At 46.1% G+C, this 21139-nt stretch overlaps 1 protein-coding gene and 1 long non-coding RNA gene across 2 annotated transcripts in view; one reads left to right on the plus strand and one right to left on the minus strand.

The window, feature by feature from the left end:
• Positions 1 to 2229: 2229 nt before the first annotated feature.
• Positions 2230 to 15898, minus strand: LOC110291364. The gene is made up of 4 exons (XR_002377553.2): positions 15368 to 15898; positions 13898 to 15256; positions 9166 to 9537; positions 2230 to 2798 (listed from the first exon to the last, which is right to left on the minus strand). It is a non-coding gene; the product is annotated as an uncharacterized LOC110291364 (long non-coding RNA).
• The window catches only part of Fat4 (FAT atypical cadherin 4), a 126686-nt gene continuing 120135 nt past the window's right edge, over positions 14589 to 21139 (plus strand). Inside the window, exon 1 of the mRNA XM_021158479.1 lies at positions 14589 to 19777. Within this exon, the coding sequence (XP_021014138.1) occupies positions 14603 to 19777 (5175 nt within the window). The 5' untranslated portion in view covers positions 14589 to 14602. The remainder of the gene's footprint in view (positions 19778 to 21139) is intronic.

A 21139-nucleotide genomic window follows, 5' to 3' on the forward strand; every position in this document is an offset into this window, starting at 1 on the left:
TAGCCCCTTCTGCGGCTCTTCCACCTGACTCTAACAGCTGTGCCTAGTCAGGAAACATGGGAAAGGTATTCTGGCATAAAACATCAAGAAATGTAGTTTTCTTCCTGGTGCTCAATGGTCCTGACAGTGGAGAAGAACTCTAGCAGAGTCTAGGAATTTAGCCCTCAGCTTGCCTGTCCATGGAGCTTCCGAATGATTGACTCTCTCAATCCAACCCGGGGCACAGTTACTATAGGCTCTGTGCTGTCCCTTCCTGTCTAGGAGTCAATAGTTCCCCGAGTCTGATCCAGATGAGAGGTCAGGTAAGGCTATCAGGAGTTCTGGAGGTTTTAATTTTCACTCATGCAGATCCATTTGAGGTTGGCCACACCTTCACCTCAGAGAGTAGCAGAAGTAAGTAAGGATGCTACCTACCTGAAGTAAGGATGAAGGGCAATGCCCTTGGGTCCCCTACAGTGTGGGATACACAGCAGGCCTGGATTGAAGTTTCTTATGGGTTTATAAGCAGGGCAGAGAAGAAGGGGTTAATATGCTCTGACATTGGGAAATTACTGCTTCCAGCTAAAATCAGCTTATTTTCTTCTCAAAATACAGGTTTGCAGTTTTTAATCACAGACTCTGTAATTAAGGATGCAATGAAAATGAGGCGGGTCCAAGAAGCGTCTCAAATAAACAAAGAGTTAAGATGTGTTTGATAGAAAGACAAGAGCCCTTTGGACTGGTCTGCAGAAGTCTTTCTGATATATAGCGCACTCTTTCGTTAACCAAGCTCAGAAATGGTTCAGTACTAGTAATGACATCTGCTAATTTTCCTGACTCCCAACACACCAAGCTCTGAGCTTATTATTATTTTTATATTTGTGTGTTGTACTAAATACTTTGATTTATATGAGATATTATTCTTTATAAAAGAGAATCCTGTTTTAATCAAACACTGTCATTTGGGAAATGTTTCTTTATGAATTATGCATTTCATACTGCACCCTCAGAACTGTTTCTAGCCTGAAAGAAACAAGCAACATTATGAAGAATATAGGTTCTGCTACAGGACCGAGAATCCTTATCCTGAAAGAAATAAAAATGGGATTATCCACAAATGTCTGGTTGTATCAATAAGAATCCACTCGATGACCTCAAAATGTCAAGAGGGGACAGACACAGACACACACTCCTTTGTCAGGCGCTGTGAACCCAAAACATCCAGGTGAGGAAACAAAGTTCTGCTGGGGGACACAGGAAAGTAACTGACGCATGCGCACTGAGCACGAGGGTCACTGATTGATAAACACTGACCCCTGCCCGGCAGGGTGGTCCAGCATCCAGGGCCCTGGCAGATGGCAAAGAGAAAGATGGCTTCTGCATACAGTTTGCCTGACAAATCCACGTGAGTGTCTGTAAGTAGGACGGTTCTTGAAGAGCTACGGAAAACAATGTCTAGAAATTCTCGAACAGATGGCTAATGTCAAGCCACTATACCCACCATAGGGACTTGAACTTAGAAACAGACTTTCTGATTGTTGTTGTGTTCTGCAACCCTCCCCACAGCCTCTGGAAGCTTCCCTGATGAGTGGCTGACAAGCCATTCTGAAAGACACTGCTTTAGATTGTGGCGTGAAGTCTCAGTTTCATGCTTATCTTTTTTAGCCAAGGCCGTGGAAACCTTTAGCTGCACCAGGAGAGAGGGAGTTGAGTAGATCTTTACTCAGTGCTATCTGAATTCCAAGCATCATGTTAGACACAGAGAAAACAAAATTGTTTCTTTCCCTGGCTCCTGTGGTATGGTGCCAACTAGTACCACGCATGTAAGACAAGCAGGGGAAAAAAAAACCCTGTATAATTAAAGTGTTCTGTGTCCTCATTCAGTCTCCGGGTAACAAACTAAATTACAAACTTAAAAGAAATGTATATTTAACACATAAATTTAATAGCAGAGAAAGAATCACAATGTATTGTTGAGACCCCAATTGCTTAGATTGGTGAACACCACAATTAATTCATGAGAAAATAAATATAAATAGCATATACATTAAGCCATCCCTTTTATATCTTCGGATGGCTCAGGAGTTAAGACAGGCTGCTCACTATAACTCAGTTGGTTCTCTTACTGAGAAAACTTAATATACTTCAGTTTCTGTTAGAAATGGTTATAAATTTTTAATGAAATAGCTAAGCAAGCAGAATAAATTGATATTTATTTCAAGCATTGCATGATTTCCTTTTTCTTTTTTTCCTTTCTAAATAATTGAGTGATTTTGATATATGCATTCTTTAAAAGAAAAAAAATTGATTTAACCAAACCAATCCAGAAGCTGTTTGTTTGTTTGTTCTCTACTATGTCCCGATGGATCTATTTTAAATACCCACATACAAAGTGACATTCAAACACCACTCTTGGGAACACGAACATCTTCAGCATCTTTTGCCTCAGCATCTTCTGCAGCAACAAATGAGCTTAGAAGAATTTTTAATGAACGTAAAAGGTACAAGTTATTGTTTCTAGTCCGTTCATATAATTCGTTACCACTCAGTGGGGGAACACTTATGGTGAATAATTATCACACCCAGAGATGCTTAGTTCAGAGAAAACATGAGGTGGGTCATCTTGCAGCAGCTCACATTTGATCATCTTAATTTAAAATCAGATGTCAGCTGTGAGCTGTGGGCAAGGGTTCCCTGCCCTCTTGGATGGACTCTCTGACTGGGTTCTTCCTGTTGTCAACTCTTCTGTTGATAAAAGTTACAATAATGTTTTGCCCATGTATCTAATGGTCCCATATGGCCAGCTGATCCTCATTTACCTGCTGTGACAAACAAATACATTGACTGAATTAATCAGACACACACACACAGACACAGACACACACACACACACACACACACACACACACACCTTCTCTTTTCTCTCTAGCCCAGTAGAGATCCAATGCACTGTTCATCTTAATGGTTTTGCTAGAACACATAGGGTCTTTAACCATCACATGCATTTATTTCAGACTGAAAGAGCTAACAGGCTTCTAGATAATGAAGACAAAACCATGACCAGTTCTTGACGTATGTTTCAACAAAATGGTAGATTGTTCCAAACAGTTGTTGAACTGAGAAGTTTCTCCACATTCTGGGCAGTAATTACTAGCTTGTGGTGGAGGCCACAACACTCAGAGGAGGAGGCTTGCATTCAGTGTAAGCAAATTCCATTCCAGTGGGTTTGCTCACGCAGTCACACAGAGGATATTATGAAGAATTTTCAAGCAAACCCTTCATTTGGTTTTTCCCATAAGTGTGACATTAAAAAATAAGATTCTAGTTTCCATCATGTAGTTTTAGATTTATTTACAGAAAATGATGGCTTCATAGAGTCTTTTTTAAACACTAGTTTGACTAAAAGTGGTATATTCATATATAACATTGCTTATTGTTTATATAAGCAAAGGCGCACACATTGTGTGTGTGTGTGTGTGTGTTATAAACGTGATTAGGAATATATGCATGAAGGAGATTTAGTTAATAAAGAGAAACCAAAGTAGTGAAAACCTAAAAAACCAAAGGGTTTGTATAAAAGGCAGAGAAGATGCCTATCTTAAGAGAGTGGAAACAACTTGGAATTAATCTTGCAGGGATGGAGAGTTGGCTCTGTGGTTAAGGCTCATGCTGAAAACCTGCCCTGGGTTCCCAGCATCCACACTGTGGAGCACACTTACCTGCAACTCCAGTTCCAGGGGACTCGATACCCTCTGCTGGCCTTTATGGGTACTACATGCACACAGTGCATACAGTACATACACACACATGCATGTAATGCATGAAGGCAAATATTCACACACATAAAACATAAATCTTTATTTTAAATTAAGCTTTTCAAAGACACGGGTATGTCTGCCTAGGAACCTCCTGTGCTCTGAAACAAAGGTCAGCGGGGGATACTAAATGGCCAAATTGACTCCTACTTCCTGTCTTTATAAATAAAGCTTTATCAGAACATGCTCATAATCAATTGATCACATTTGTTGTTGCACTACAAAAGCAGAGTTAATCAATATGATCACTATTAGCTTTCAAATTCTAATGTATTAATAGCTTGCTGCTTATGTGAAACCGTTACCTTTAGTCTCAGATTACAGCCTGACTTGACTGTGGGTCTCTGCTGAACATAAAGTTAAGAAACAGCTTAATTTTGGCACATCTGTCAAACTTACTAGAATCTTAAGAAAGATAATACTTTATAAAAAGCAAAATTAATAACATAGGGAAGACTGAATCTCAGCCTGACAAACAAGACTGTAATTGTGGTGAAATAGGTACCGATAGGCTGAGTGATTTGATATAAACACACACACACACACACACACACACACACACACACACACACACTATTTTATGTACAAAGTTCCTTAACAGAAAACTGGTTCTTTTCTTAGATCGAGTTACTGCTGCAGTGCCATGAACGAAGGAGCTGGGGAAGGAAAGGATAGATTTGTCTTCAATAAAGGAAGTCAGGAACTCACACAGGGCAGGAATCTGGAGGCAGGGGCTGGCTGCTGCAGAGACCATGGAAGGATGCTGCTTACTAGCCTGTGTCCCCTAGCTTGCACAGCCTGTTTTCCTATAGAACGCAGAACCACTAGCCCAGGGGTGCTACCACCCACAATGGTCTGGGCCCTCATCCATCAATCATGGATTAGGATTAAGGATATGTAGGATTAAGGATATATCCTTCAGGCTTGCCTGCAGCCCAATTTCATGAAGGGATTTTCTCAGTTAAGGTTCCCTCCTCTCAGATGACTTCAACTTGTGTCAAGTTGACGTCAAAGTAGCCAGAATAGTTATGACAAAGAGGATATTAAATGAAACATTAGACATTGTTTATCTAGATATTCCTCAGGAATGAGCTGAGGATGGCAGATCAATGCCACAGGGTGTAGTCTTCCCTAGAGAAAAGAGAGTCAGAGAAGGGAAAGTATCTGAAAGAACAAGGGTGACAGCCCTTCAGCTCTGAGAATATCAGGCTATTATGTGATCACTTATGTAAAATTACTCAGGTTTATTTTCTTAAAACATACAAGAGCTGACTTCATGCCAGATTTACCAGATGAAGTCCAGGAAAAAATGAGACCTCAGAGAGGTAAGTTCAGTACCAAAGCAGCTCTCGGGGAAGATTCTGCTCAACTCACAAGTCTGACCGTCAAGGTGGCCTTGGGTGTGGGAGCTTCGAGTTTCTCATGGGAATGGACCTTAACCAACTTATTCACCCTGCTTTCTCCAAAGCAATAGAAAGAGGATGGCTACAACAAGACTATGTTGGGAGGGTTGAGGGACCCAGCATTGAATGGTTAGAGCCACAAACAGTTCTGAAGTTCACATTACTAGGATGATAGGATAGAAATAAAAGCAGATTCAAGTTTCAAATTGCCATTTTTATTTTTTATTAATTATAAATCACTTTATGGTAATGACTCATATTCTTTGAGTCCATCTTACCAATAATCTGTAGAGTCAGGATATGCAGTGTATTTGCTAAGGGTCACAAGGCCCTTATGATTCAAGTATCACAGAAAACAGCTATCAGACAGACAGACAGACAGACAGACAGACAGACAGACAGTGACAGTGTGTTAGAGAAAAGCAGGGAACTTGGTGGGATGTTTTACGCTGTCTCAACTTCCCAGGTCCTAGAGTTATAGATAGGAACTAGAAGGTCTACATGAGAGCGGTATGTTTGTAATTCACTTGGTAGTACTGTATAGAATTTCATAAAATACTGTTTCATTGTGATGAGTATCTTTGATCCAAGAAAACAGTGGTTTCAGATAAAATAATAACCCAATAGGATGGCCTATTTGATTGTCAACTTGATAAAGTCTAGAATCATCTGGAAGGAGAGGGTCAATGAAGGATTTTCTAGATCAGGTGGGCCTGTGGACATGTTTATGAGGGTTACCTTGATTAGATTCATTGAGATGTGAAAACCTGCCTACTGTTGGTGGCGCGATTCCCTAGGCAGGGGAACCTCAACTGTGTGAGTGAAGGGAGTAAGCTGAGTACAGACAAAGTCATGCATCCATTCTCTCTGCTCTTGGCAATGGATGTGGTGTGGTCAGCTGCTTCTGGTTCCCGACACCCTCACTTTCCTGCAGTAATAGACTAGAACTTGGAGTTGTGAGCTAAAACAAACCCTGTCTCCCCTAGGTTGTGTTTGTCAGGGATTTTTATCATAAAAGCAAAAAACAAAACCAAGATACCCATAGATACCCAATGAAAGCATTATCATTTTACAAAAGTAGGAAACATCTCTATTCCAGAGAGACTGACTTCATAACCAGACAACCTACTATAAAACAGCATTGGTAAATCAGAAAGAGCTAAATCTCTGTGATACAGATTGTCAGGCACAACTTTGACAGCACATCAAAACAATATTTAGTTTGTTCAAAGAAGTGGAAAACAAGCATGCAAGTATTTGTTAGAGTCCAGGCATTTGTGAAATAGCAGAGCAGAGCTTTGCACACCAATAATTTAACAAACCTGAATGGAGATTTTTGGCAGCATGTTAGAAATAGTTGAAGAGAGGGTTTGTAAACTGGAAGATGAGTCAGAAATACTCAGAATTAAACATGGAAAAGTAAAATTTACATTATTAGAATAGTATTATGAGACATAGAAACACGGGTATCATGATAAATGTGACTATTTTTTAAAGAAAAAAATTGTACGTGTGTGTGTTTGTGTGTGTGTGTGGGGGGTGTAAGGGGATAAGGAGCACACATGTGCCATGTGCTCATGTGGAGCTTAGAGGACAACCTGTGTCTCCTCTCACTATGCTGATCTCAGGAATCAAACTTATGTCATCAAGTTGGGGGCCAAGTTCACTTTTTTTTGAGCCACCAACCAGGTCCTGAATATTTTATTACATTTTTGTTTACACTGAGTGTGTGTGTGAGTGTGAGTGTGTGTGAGTGTGTGTGTGTGTGTGTGAGTGTGTGTGTGTGTGTCCTCTCACATTGCGCAGCCCTCATGTTTGCAAGTCAGAAGACAACTTTCAAGACTTGGTTTTCATCCATCTTGTTGATCATTCGTGTATCAAACTCAGCTTCTCAGACTTGGCAGCAAATGCCCTACCACTGAGCCATCTTGCCAGCTCTAATGTAAAACTTCTAAAAAATTAATTAAAAATAAAATAAAACAGAAGAACTAGAACCATGTAGGACACACTTGGTGGTTTGAAGGGAAACCTAGTCATAGGCTCAGGTTTTTGAACACTTGATCTCTGACTTGTCATGAAGTTTGGGGAGGTTATGGGACCTTTGGGAGATACAGCTTTGCTGGAGAAAGCATGTCACTGAGTGAGCTTTGAGAGTTTATAAGTGGTTTCACATCCTGTTCTCAGCTTCTGTGTGTAGTTAAAGAAGGGACCAGTCAGCTTCCTGCTTCAGAGGGTATGTGTCGCTGCCATGACAGACTCTCTCCAAAGCTGCTAGCCAAAATCAAGTCTTCCTTAAGCTGTCTCGAACACAGTATTTATCACAGCAACAGAATAGTAGCTTATACACTAACAGGCACATAAAAAGCTGATTTTGTTAAATAGGGACAGCCTAAAAGTTCCAGGTAAGACATAATTATTTTTAAACAGTTGAAAAATCAAGCAAGCAACAAACAGACAGAAATGATAACACTACACCAAACCGGATCTCAAAGGAGGCAGGAAATAAGATGAGAAGAAAGACAAGAGGAAATTCCACCACAATGGAGCCAAGGACACTGGCTATTTGTGTGTCAGAGATACATTTTCAGGACAAACACACTGTTTAGGATCAAGAAAGTCTTATCATAAGTAGAAAAAGGCTTTATATACTTCTGTTATTAAACAGATGAGGAAATGGATGGGGACATCTCTGTAGGGTAAGGTTTCAAATGGATGGGGACATCTCTGTAGGGTTAGGTTTCAAGGGACAGGACTCCTTCTCAGTACATGGAGTTCACAGGGAGTAAGAGGCTTGCTAAGGGGGAACTGTGTTGGTAGGAAACAATGTATCTGGGGGCACTTTCTGAAGTAGGAGGGGGGGAGTTATGTTAACTTCTGGCTGAGGAATTTAGGTTCCACAAAATTGAACTTACTACCCACAGACTTGAACTCAGCTTTGATTTAGAAGATGTTAAAACTTTTAATAATTAGTTCTTAGTCATATCTATGCAGGTGGACATGATATTTTTTTGTCTTTAGCTGCGTTATTTTCTTCATTTGCAAAACATGCTCATCTAATTATAAAAGTTGACTACTGCAGCACCTTGAGGAAAATTAATAGCTTTCACTTTGTGTACCAGAAAATGCAAAAAATAAAATAAAATAAAATAAAAAAGTACTGAACCCAACATTCAGCACATACCTTGAAGAAGTCCATCAACTAAGACCATAAGGAAAAAAAAAATCAGAGTTCTCTGAGACACCAGGGTCTTGGAGGGACCTGGTATCTGTATGACAAGGAGGCCTGTCCACTGTGGGTACAGACAGAGCAAAAAGTCAGGGCAGCAGTGAAGATAAGAGTAGAAACATGGGGTGTGATCCATCAGGCAGTAGACTGAGCTGCATGCACAACACAAGATCAGACACCTGTGTTAAAATCGCAGCACAGCTAAAGGGCACCTTTGCCAGACCACTCAGGATAGCCTCAGACTGAGGTCATTGCCTCTGGAAAATGTGGTGTGGAGGGCATGAGGGGTGATAAGGAGTAGAGAAGACTGGAGTGTGTGAGTGTGGACGGAAGGGAGGGAGGACACCTCAGGCCCTGGGGAGACTGGGAGAGCAAAGACAATGTGTTTATCACTTTTCCTGCGGCTGTAACCAAATGCCTGAAAGGATCAGGATTGGGACGGAAGGTGGGAGTGCAGTAGTACCTGGAGATTGGCTGCACCCACACTCAGGAAGCACAGAAGGAACAGGTCCTATTGTCTGCTTCTAGTGACCCAACTCCTCCTGCAAGACTCCACTTCCTAAAAGTTCCACATTTTTCTCAAAAGGTGGGCGGAGCTGGGAACTAAGCACTCAAATCTGTGAGCTTATGGGGGGCGCGTTAGAGAATTAAACCAGGATGGAAAAGAAGAACAGAAAACAGAGAAGAGTGGAAGTGAAGAAATGATGGGAAGATGGGGAGAGGGAGGCTTCATATTAGTCACCTGTCTTGTTGCTGTGCCAAAATACCCGGATGAAGCTGTTTAAGGAAGACTTTAAACTGGCTCCCAGTCTGAGAACCCAGGTCGTCATGGTGGCAGGAGTAGGAGACAGTAGTTTTGCCATGCCTGCAGTAGGACAACAGAGAACAGTGAAGTCTGGAGCTCAACTCCTCAGCTGGCATTCTCCTTCCTCTTCAGTGCAGAGCCCCAGCTGATGGAATAGCGTCCACCATACTTAGGGTGGGTTTTCCCACTTCAGGCAAACTGGTCCCGAAATCCCTCACAGACATGCTCGGAGATGTGTCTCACTGGGGACTCGGATCCTGCCAAGTTGGCAATCTTCAGCCATGGAAAAACTGCATTCATAAAGGAAATCTGAAAGAAGAATTGAGAAGAGGAGTGTTAGAATCGAGGAGACTTAGCTCCATCTTGCAAGTGTCCTGGAAACCGAGGAGTGTGGTTCATTAATTGTTGTTACTTCTTGCCAAAAAACCCATAGATATCACTTTGGATGTTAAATTAAATATGTTCAAGTATGTGTGCGGAGCACAGCAGAGCATCACGAAATCACTTGTTCAACATATATGCAAAGTTCAAATGATTTGTGTTCTCCGGTTCGTCTCCTGCTTGGGCACACATGTGTTTCTTCCTACCCACTGATGTTGTTGAATAACTTATCCCTGTGAACCATTTGTCTGTCATAACCCATCATGGATGGACGCCAGTACCACAACTCAAGCAGGAGAAGAGACAAGAACCGGTGGGAAAAGCTGCTTCCTGGCTTGCTTCCACTGGTTTTTAATATAGTCCAGGACCACCTGCCCAGGGGTGGGTGTACCTACAGGGAGTTGGATACTCATGCATCAATCATTAATCAGGAAAAGCCTCACAGCCAGGGCACAGGCCAACCCAAAGGAGGCAATTCCTCAACTGAAGGGCGCTCTCTCTTCTACAGCGACTCTAGGTTGTGTCCAGCTGACAAAACCAATCAGCATGGATTTTAATTCCATTTTTGTTAAAGCTCCGACTTGACAACCATTTTCATAACTAATTAAGATTTGGTGGGAAAATTAAACTACATTTGTTTGAGTTTTCTGAAAGGCAAGAGGAAATGAACACTTAGAAATGGTCCTAAAGTCTTCCATCATACCCTTTGTCATCTGCTTAGTGAAGTGGTTCATGGTTTCAGAATGTATTTCACATGTACAATGACCTCACGAGAAGAATTACGATTTTTTTTGATATGTATGTTAGAGAGATGTGAGTGTGTGTGTGTGTGTGTGTGTGTGCGCACACGCGCGTGTGCTCCTGTATGTATGCACATGTGTGGAAGTCAGAGGACATCCTGTCCACTCTTCCTATCTTGCTCTAAGCTTCCTTTCAAAGACATCCTCAGACTGCTTGGACTGGTTTCCACAGATTCTCCTGTCTGTGTCTCCCATTTCCCACTAGGTGGTGCCACAGTTACAGACAATTGTGCTACTTTGTCTGGTTTCTGGGGATGGAACTGACGTGGTCAAGTATCCCTGGCAAAAGCCTTTATTTTCACCCTGAGAAAGAATTACGTATATGGTAATATATTATATCTATTATCTATTATATTATATATTATGTTATATTATATATAATATGTTAATATTAGATAATAACATAAATAATATATATGGTGTATATATATACATATATATATACATATATACATATATGAGGTAGTATACTATGTTAACACAGCTCTAGAAATTTAAGGGAGACAAAAATAAAATGTAACAAAAGCTTTATTTCATGCTTTATTCAAAACATTCTCCTTATTTCTTTTTAAATTATATACGACGAACGCAAAATTGTAGTTTTGTGTAGAATTATCTGCAAATGAGTCATTACATCATTATGGAAAGTTAGTTGTTAAACTAACCAGAGCATTGCTTAAATAATTTGTGGCAATCCTCTCTTGGAATTTTCCAAACAAATATTTTTGGACTGAATGTGACCCATTTTTTTTGCATTGCTTTTTTTATTTTTTAATTTAAGCGAAAACTATACACTTATTTCACTCCATTCTACAGAATGAATTAAATTACCTGTTTTCTCAACTTAAATTTACTGGCAAGAGATGTTAATTCCATTCTGTTGAGCTGTGAAGGCATTTCTCATGCTCCCCAAACAGACACCAGGCAGACCAGCAAAAATCCAGTCTTCCCCCAATATATCCGAGTGGTGTCTTCCCAGTTTTATGTGATGGAGTAGTGAACTGCGCAGGACTAGCAAACAAAACTAAAGTCTTCTACAGTGTTCACACTCTCATAGCTGCGGTTTGTAGTCCCTTTGAACAAGCCTTAATTCACGAATCTTTTCTGGCTTAATTACAGTTAAATACTGGCATTAGGGGTGGGGGTGGGGAGGGGGGTGTAGGTGGGGTGGGGTAAGGGTTGGTTGGCACTGATAAAATAATTTTGGCGGGGCTTAAGAGTGGTTTTGTCTGTTTTGTTTTGTTTGTTTTGTTTTTGCTTTTTTAAAAAGGGGGGGGCAGTTAATGAAATATATTCAATAGCTTTGCAGTCAGAAAAATGTAGCAATAGAGACGCCTAACTCTCTGGTCTGCGTCCAGTTCACTCATCACGCTATAGCTGGGGAAAAGGCAGAAATGAATGTTCTAACTAAACAAAGGAATTCGCGATGTTTTTAGAATCGGGGCTCTATCTTTCCTCAGTTTAGGGTACAGGCAGTTTACGTCCATAGGACTTGAATGTGTTGTCTTCTCTATCGCTTTTGATTGTTTTCTGACCTCACACAAGAAAAGGCAGTAGGACATCCTTCCAGATCCTTTTCTTTGCCCCCATCCCTTGGCAAGAAGGAGGAATTAGCTCTGTAACCAGATCTTCCCAGCTGCATTTAATTTAAGGCACGAAACCAGCCACTGTAGCAGCCAGATTGGGTATAAGCAGCAGGGGGCAGTGTTGACTCGTGCTTGAACCATCTCTGGGCGCAGAAAGTTTGATGTTTGGAGGGATTCCTGTGGCAAAATTGTATGACATATGCCCTATATTTGCATTATTTGGCTTCAGTTCATATTTTGCAAGTTGATTCCCTTAAAGGGGAAATTTATTGACCCGATTCCTAGTCACGTTTTCTTTCTTTCTTTTCTTTTCTTTCTTTCTTTTTTTTTTTCTTTTAAAGAAATCTCACCCGGCATCACACAAATAAGCCAAGGCAGGGGAATAAATAATCTGAGTGCGGTTGGTGGTGTGTGACACTTTTTTAAAAATCAAATTTGAACTGCATTTTATTTATTTCTATTTTCTTATAGTTTTTCTCCCTACCCCCACCCCATCCCCAGGCCAAAATCGAAACCAAACGTTATTAGATTTCCTTTGGCTAGAGAATGTCAAGGGGAGAAAAGCCCCACAGGGGGTCAAAAATTCCAAACTGGGTTTGTAAGAGAAAACTGTCCCTGCAGAAACTGCCATTGTTTCAGCTGAAGCCTACAGACTGCTCTCGGACAGGATTCCTGCTAGGAGACTAACCGCGCGCCGCCTTGGGTGCCAGCGCGCCCCTCTCTTCCTTTGAGAAGTTTGAGCTTGGCTGGCATCGAGGCCTTGGACCCGAGGGACAGCGAAGAGGGGCGCAGGCTCACGAATCGGGAAGAGCTGGGGTTCTGTTGGGGTACCATGAGCCGCAGTTTGCTCGAACACTGCCCTTGACGAGGACACGAAATGGTTAAAGCTCAGCAGCCTCGCGCATTCCCAGACAGGCTTTGCCTAATCCTTCCTCCCGCGTTAACAGACCCTCGCCCCAACCTTTCTTTCATTTCCCTCGACCCCCTCCACCGAGTTATTACCAGCCTAACAGCCTAATGGCACCCCCAGCTCCGGACACTAAACTTATTTCCAAACCTGACCCCACCTCCATCTATTCCGCGGCTGCCTCTTGCTGTGATTGCGCCGACGCCGGCCAAGGTTTGACCAAAAGGGAAAATAAATAAATAGAAAGGAGTTGGGGGTGGTCGCCCCCTTCTTAGCGCCTCCGCCGCCGTGGGGCTCGCCCACCTCCCGCCCACAGCTTCGGAGGCCTCGGTGACGAGCGTCGCCCCAGCCAGTGGCGGCTGAAGGCTAGGGCGGCGGAGACGCGGGGCGGGGCTGTGGCCAATGAGCTGTAGCGGGGCAGGGCCCGCGGGTGACAGGACCAGAGCAGGGGAGTGGCGGCCACTGGAGTCCGGGAGCACCGAGGGGCGAGCAAAGTTTCTCAGTCCTGCTCGCGATCGCGGACAACCCTCCCCCTCCGTGTGTGCGCGCGTGTGTGCGAGTGCGTGTGTGCGCGCAGCGGGGAAGGGGCGGGGAGAGTGCGAGGGACCAGGAGAGGCAGCGGGGGACTCGCCGGGCTCCAGATACGTCGAAGTGCCACCTCAGAGTCCCGGCTGCAAAGGAGCGCGTCCACACGGCGCACCGATCAGCTGCCCCGCACCTCCGCGCTCCCATCGCCCGCGGGGACCGCGACGAAGGGACCCACCCCACTCCAAACACAAAGCCTGGAGGATTACAAAGTGAAACTGACCCGGGACAATAAAAGCACAGATCCCAGGACAAGGGCGAGGAGCGCTCGGGGGCGCTGGTGCCCGCTGACGCCCGGGGAAGAGCCCCTGGCATGGTGAGGGGAGGGGACTCCGGGACCAAGCGCTGCCGCTGCTGTCCGACCCCCGCGGCGCCGAGGAGGAAGGGAAACCCGCGCTCAGTGGACTTACAAATGATGCCGGCGCGGAGGTGAAGGATGCGGAGCAGCGCCTGCGGCAGCCTGGGCTGGACCTCGGGCTTCGACCCGCGGCGAGAGCAAAGGCAGCCCGGGCTGCCCGCAGAGGCACTGAGCTGAGAGCTGCGGGAGTGGGGACGCGGAGCCCTGGCTGCCTCCGCTGCAGGGGGAGGGAGCCCGACCCACAGACCACCTTCCAGGCTCGCCCGAACGAAACCAGAGAAGAGTCTTCACAGCTAGCTTAGGGCTCTCCCGGCTCTGTCTCCAGGGTGCAGGGGCTCTGTGGCCCTTGGCCCTGCGCTTTTTGGCGTCCCGTTCCGGGGTAAGTTCTAAAGTTTTTGGAGAGACGTGAGTGCAGTAAGAGGCTCCTCAGATCCTCGAAATCCAGGCCGCCTCTCGCAACTCCGGTCCGCGGTCAGGACGCTCAGACTTGGGATTTCAATCTAAGAGTCTGGAGGCCTGGAAACTTTCAGCGGAGAGCCCAGGGATGCTCCGTCGCCTGTCGCCTCACTCTCTTCTGCGATGCGCGACTCACCGGCCACCTAGAGCCTTCTCCAGAGCGCCTGTCCCTCACCCACTCTTCTGAACTGCAGAGGTCTCTGGCCAAACTGGCTTTTTACTGGCGCCACTCAGAAGTCTTTCAGACCATCCCGTTTCCTTCACCTTGTTTCTCTTCTCCAGGTTCCTGGAAACTAGGACCATGAACTTGGCCGCAAACCCGGCTCCTGGCCGCAGGCGGCTCCCGCTACCTTCTCCATCTCTGTGCCAGCTCCTGAGAGTCTGGGGGCTGCTGTCACTGCTCCCCGGCTCGGCCCGAGTCCAAGCGGCCGAACAGCGCCAGGTGTTCCAGGTGATGGAAGAGCAGCCCCCAGGGACTCTGGTGGGCACCATCCCAACGCGTCCTGGCTTTACCTATCGGCTCAGTGAAAGCCACGCCCTGTTCGCGATTAACAGTAGCACTGGAGCGCTGTACACCACCGCTACCATCGACCGCGAGAGCCTGCCCAGCGATGTGGTCAACCTGGTGGTCCTTTCCAGCTCCCCCACATACCCTACCGAGGTGCGAGTGCTGGTGCGTGACCTCAACGACAACGCCCCAGTCTTCCCAGACCCTTCGATCGTGGTCACCTTCAAGGAGGACAGTGGTAGCGGGCGTCAGGTCATTCTGGACACCGCCACGGACTCTGACATCGGCTCCAACGGTGTGGACCACCGCTCCTACCGCATAGTCAGCGGTAACGAGGCGGGCCGCTTTCGCCTGGACATCACCTTGAACCCCAGTGGCGAGGGAGCGTTCCTGCACCTGGTGTCCAAGGGCGGGCTGGACCGCGAGGTCACACCTCAGTACCAGCTCCTGGTGGAGGTGGAGGACAAGGGTGAGCCAAAGCGGCGGGGTTACCTTCAGGTCAACGTGACGGTACAGGACATTAACGACAATCCCCCGGTGTTCGGCAGTTCCCATTACCAGGCGGGGGTGCCTGAAGACGCAGTTGTGGGCTCCAGTGTCCTGCAGGTGGCGGCGGCGGACGCAGACGAGGGCACCAATGCAGACATCCGTTACCGGATGCAAGATGAGGGAACCCCCTTCCAGATGGACCCAGAGACGGGGCTCATCACCGTGAGAGAGCCGCTAGATTTCGAGGCCCGGCGACAGTATTCGCTGACAGTTCAGGCCACGGACCGGGGCGTGCCCTCTCTCACCGGGCGCGCAGAAGCGCTTATCCAGTTGCTAGATGTCAACGACAACGACCCGGTAGTGAAGTTTCGCTACTTCCCTGCCACCTCGCGCTACGCTTCGGTGGATGAGAACGCGCAGGTGGGTACAGTGGTGGCTCTGCTCACCGTGACTGACGCTGACTCCCCAGCAGCCAACGGAAACATTTCAGTGCAGATTCTCGGGGGCAATGAGCAGCGTCACTTTGAGGTGCAGAGGAGCAAGGTGCCCAACCTGAGCCTCATCAAGGTGGCCAGCGCCCTGGACCGGGAGCGCATCCCTTCGTACAACCTCACAGTCTCGGTCTCGGATAACTCCGGGGCGCCCCCTACCGCCGAGGTCCAGGCTCGCTCGTCTGTGGCCAGCTTGGTGATTTTCGTCAATGACATCAATGATCACCCTCCGGTCTTTGAGCAGCAAGTATACAGAGTGAACCTGAGTGAGGAGGTGCCTCCGGGGAGCTACGTGAGTGGGGTGTCGGCCACCGATGGCGACTCTGGTCTGAATGCTAACCTGCGTTACAGCATTGTCTCCGGAAATGGGTTGGGCTGGTTTCACATTAGTGAGCACAGTGGCCTGGTGACTACCAGTGCTGCCGGGGGCCTTGACCGTGAACTTGCTTCCCAGATTGTACTAAATATTAGTGCCCGAGACCAGGGGGTCCACCCCAAGGTATCCTATGCCCAGCTTGTGGTAACTGTCCTGGATGTCAATGATGAAAAGCCGGTGTTTAGCCAGCCTGACGGTTATGAGGTGTCTGTGGTTGAAAATGCTCCAACTGGGACAGAGTTGTTGGTTCTCGGGGCAACAGACAGGGATCTGGGTGACAATGGGACAGTGCGCTTCTCCCTGCAAGAGGCAGAGAATGACCAAAGGCTCTTCCGCCTGGATCCGGTATCTGGAAGGCTGAGTACTATCTCCTCCCTGGACAGAGAGGAACAAGCCTTCTACTGTCTATCGATTCTAGCCACAGACCTGGGTTCCCCTCCCCAGTCCTCCACAGCTCAGGTAAATGTCAGTCTTCTGGATATAAACGATAACAGCCCTGTGTTCTACCCAGTCCAATACTTTGCTCATATCCAGGAAAATGAGCCTGGAGGTAGCTATGTCACCACAGTGTCTGCTACCGACCCAGACATGGGTCCCAATGGAACTGTTAAGTACAGTATATCAGCTGGGGACAGGTCTCGGTTTCAGATTCATGCGAAGAGTGGGGTCATTTCTACAAAAATGGCCCTAGATAGAGAAGAGAAAACAGCATACCAGCTGCAAGTAGTGGCCACAGATGGGGGCAATCTACAGTCTCCCAACCAGGCCATCGTAACTGTCACAGTGTTAGACACACAAGACAACCCACCTGTGTTCAGCCAGGCTGCCTACAGCTTTGTGGTCTTTGAGAATGTGGCTCTGGGGTATCATGTGGGCAGTGTTTCTGCAACTACAATGGACCTCAATGCCAACATCAGTTATCTCATCACTACCGGGGACCAGAGAGGGATGTTTGCTATGAATCCTGTCACAGGGCACCTGACCACAGCAAGTGTCATTGACAGGGAAGAACAGTCCTTTTATCAGCTGAGAATAGTGGCCAGTGGGGGAGCCGTCACGGGAGACACTGTGGTTAACATCACAGTGAAAGATTTGAACGACAACGCCCCCCACTTCCTCCAGGCAGTGGAAAGCATAAATGCCGTGGAGAACTGGCAGGCGGGACACAGCATCTTCCAGGCCAAAGCCGTGGACCCGGATGAGGGTGTCAACGGTAGGGTGCTCTATAGTCTGAAGCAGAACCCCAAGAACCTGTTTACTATTAATGAGCAGAATGGTAACATTAGTCTGCTGGGGGCCCTAGATGTCCACGCTGGCTCATACCAGGTAGAAATCGTGGCCTCTGATATGGGTGTCCCTCAGCTGTCCTCCAGCATCCTTCTGACAGTTTACGTGCATGATGTAAATGACAACCCACCAGTGTTTGATCAGATTTCCTACGAGGTCACACTCTCTGAGTCAGAGCCTGTGAATTCTCGATTCTTTAAGGTACAAGCTTCAGACAAAGATTCTGGAGCAAATGGGGAGATAGCATATACGATCACAGATGGGAACAACGGGGATGCCTTTGGCATATTCCCAGATGGCCAGCTGTATATAAAAAGTGAACTGGATCGTGAACTTCAGGACAGATATGTGCTACTGGTTGTTGCCTCTGACCGGGCAGTGGAGCCTCTAAGTGCTACTGTGAATGTCACTGTGCTTTTAGAAGATGTGAATGACAACAGGCCTTTGTTTAATAGCACCAATTACACATTTTACTTCGAAGAGGAGCAGAGAGCTGGGTCCTTCGTAGGCAAAGTCAGTGCTGTGGACAAAGACTTCGGGCCAAATGGGGAAGTCAGGTATGCCTTTGAGGTGACACAGCCAAATTTCGAGTTGCATGCTGTCACTGGGGAGATCACCAGCACTCACAAGTTTGACAGGGAGTCCCTCATGAGGAGAAGGGGGACAGCAGTATTCAGCTTCACAGTGGTAGCCATGGATCGGGGCCTCCCTCAGCCCCTCAAGGACCAGGCCACTGTGCACGTCTACATGAAGGACATCAACGATAATGCCCCTAAGTTTCTAAAAGACTTTTACCAAGCTACAGTATCCGAGATGGCGACCAATCTGACCCAGGTCTTACGAGTGTCTGCCTCCGATGTAGATGAGGGAAGCAACGGTTTGATTCATTACTCTATTCTCAAAGGAAATGAAGAAAGACAGTTTGCCATAGACAGCTTCTCTGGACAGGTGACTCTTGTAGGCAAGCTAGACTATGAAGCAACCTCGGCCTACTCTCTCCTCATCCAGGCAGTGGATTCGGGGGCCATTCCCCTCAACTCGACCTGCACCCTGAGTATCGATATTTTGGATGAGAATGATAACACCCCCTCTTTCCCAAAGTCAACACTATTCGTGGATGTTTTGGAAAACATGAGGATTGGCGAACTTGTATCCTCCGTCACTGCCACTGACTCTGACTCGGGTGTCAATGCTGACCTACACTACACTATTACAGGGTCAAACAACCATGGGACTTTTAGTATTAGCCCCAACACTGGAAGTATCTTTCTGGCCAAAAAGTTGGACTTTGAGACACAGTCTTTATATAAATTAAACATAACAGCGAAAGACCAGGGGCGGCCTCCTCGATCATCCACGATGTCAGTGGTGATCCAGGTAAGGGACTTCAATGACAACCCCCCCAGCTTTCCTCCAGGAGACATTTTTAAGTCAATAGTGGAGAACATCCCCCTTGGTACGTCTGTTATTTCCGTGACAGCACATGACCCAGATGCAGATATCAACGGGCAGCTGTCTTACGCCATCATCCAACAGATGCCCCGAGGCAACCACTTCAGCATAGACGAAGTCAAAGGAACCATCTACACCAGTGCTGAAATCGACCGGGAATTTGCCAACCTCTTTGAGTTAACGGTGAAAGCCAATGACCAAGCAGTGCCGATAGAAACCAGGAGGTACGCTTTGAAAAATGTGACCATTTTGGTGACCGACCTCAATGACAATGTCCCAATGTTTATATCCCAAAATGCACTGGCTGCAGACCCTTCAGCCATGATTGGTTCTGTCCTGACTACCATCATGGCTGCAGACCCGGATGAAGGTGCCAATGGCGAAGTGGAGTATGAGATACTCAATGGGGACACAGACACCTTCACTGTGGATCGTTACAGTGGGGATCTTCGAGTGGCTTCTGCCTTGGTGCCTTCACAGCTCATCTACAACCTTATTGTATCAGCCACAGACCTGGGCCCAGAGCGGAGGAAGTCAACCACAGAGCTAACTGTCATCCTCCAGGGCCAAGATGGGCCTGTTTTCACACAGACCAAATACATAACCATCTTGAAGGAAGGGGAACCCATTGGCACCAATGTCATCTCCATAGAAGCAGCCAGCCCCAGAGGGTCAGAAGCTCCAGTGGAATATTACATCGTTTCTGTTCGTTGTGAAGAGAAGACTGTCGGACGTCTCTTTACCATTGGACGGCAGACAGGTGTCATTCAAACTGCAGCCATTTTGGACCGGGAGCAGGGAGCGTGTCTCTACCTGGTGGATGTTTATGCCATAGAGAAGTCCTCTGCCTTTCCCAGGACACAGAGAGCAGAGGTAAGAGCTTGTATTCTTTCTTTTATTTGTTCTCAATATGCTTAAAAATTACTTTCTTCATATTTACTCTTTATGATTCAACTTTGCTTTTATGGCTACTTTTATAAATAGGGACAATTGAAGCAGGTTGTCACACACTGACAGTTTCAGAAAATGCAGCTGCAATCCAGGTTGTCATCAATAATGAATTTTTTAAAATATACTTTAATGTCCCTTATCAGCAATAATGAGCATAAGGCTGCTGCCACCTGTTTAGCCATTTGCAGAATTAAATAAAGCCCATTTGTATGAGCAGAGTCACTGTACTAACCTATATCTCCCTAAAAAAACCCCTGGCTTGTGGGTGGAAAGTCTCAGAGTTAAGAAATCCCTGTTCTAAGGGGAAGAGCTTTGCAAGAACTCTGAATGGATTAGATTTCTGAGTTGAATGAAGCAGGAGCCTGCGTAGCAGTTTACATTGGAACAATACTGACTTTTCCATCCTCAGCAAGCTTGGTGGATTCTTCATAGACAGCGAATAATTTCAGTGTGCAGAGCTAAGTCTGTGGAGGTTCCCGACTCCTGCCTGTTGGGCTTACAAACTGGCACGGATTAAATACTTCCTTTTCCCCTGTACATGCAGGTGTCTGTCAACAGTTAGGTCAGATGTGCCAACCACTCTGGTTCTTGCAATAAAAGAATGCTGTTAGATGCGATGGTACAGGCACTTGTGCTGTCTCCAGGTGGGAAACAAACCATTTCCAAGCCCATCCCCCAGAAGGTGCAGACTGCTTCCACCCATCCTCATCCTCGTATCATTGTCTGCCTTCCTTTCTATTAAGTGCCTTTGTTCCAGGGTTGAGGGAAAGTCGCCAAGAATTGATACAGCTACCTTCTGGAAAGCTCCATTGACTCTTTCTGAGTTCTTCCTCCCACTTCCCTCTCCCCTCAGAGATGTTTTAGCATCTGTCACTCATCCAAGAATTCAAAATATCAAGTGTGGTTTCTGATGCTTGGCAGAGGTCCAACTACAACACGCTGGTGGAATGGAGGCTGCTATGTTTGTTTGCCTGCTTTCTCCTTGTGGGAGATGAAGGATGCTCTGCTTTGGAGTGCTGGCTTTTATTGTTAGCTTTTGAAATTCCCTGTGATTATTTATTTTTGAGATCGCTAGCTGGATACATCCTATGGATGGCACTCAGAGGGCATTAGCATTCATTAGAAATATAATTCCCAACAGGGCTGTAATTGTAAGTGGATCTCAATTTTTCCTTGCACATCCTGACCCCGAGAGGCTTCCGAGTCAAGTTGTCTCCTTATACCTTCTATAAAGATCTTGACATCAGAGGTCTTCTGTTCAGCTCAGGTCATGATTTACGTGTA

Source organism: Mus caroli, chromosome 3 (genome assembly GCF_900094665.2).
Source record: "Mus caroli chromosome 3, CAROLI_EIJ_v1.1, whole genome shotgun sequence".
Classification (NCBI taxonomy): Eukaryota; Metazoa; Chordata; class Mammalia; order Rodentia; family Muridae; genus Mus; species Mus caroli.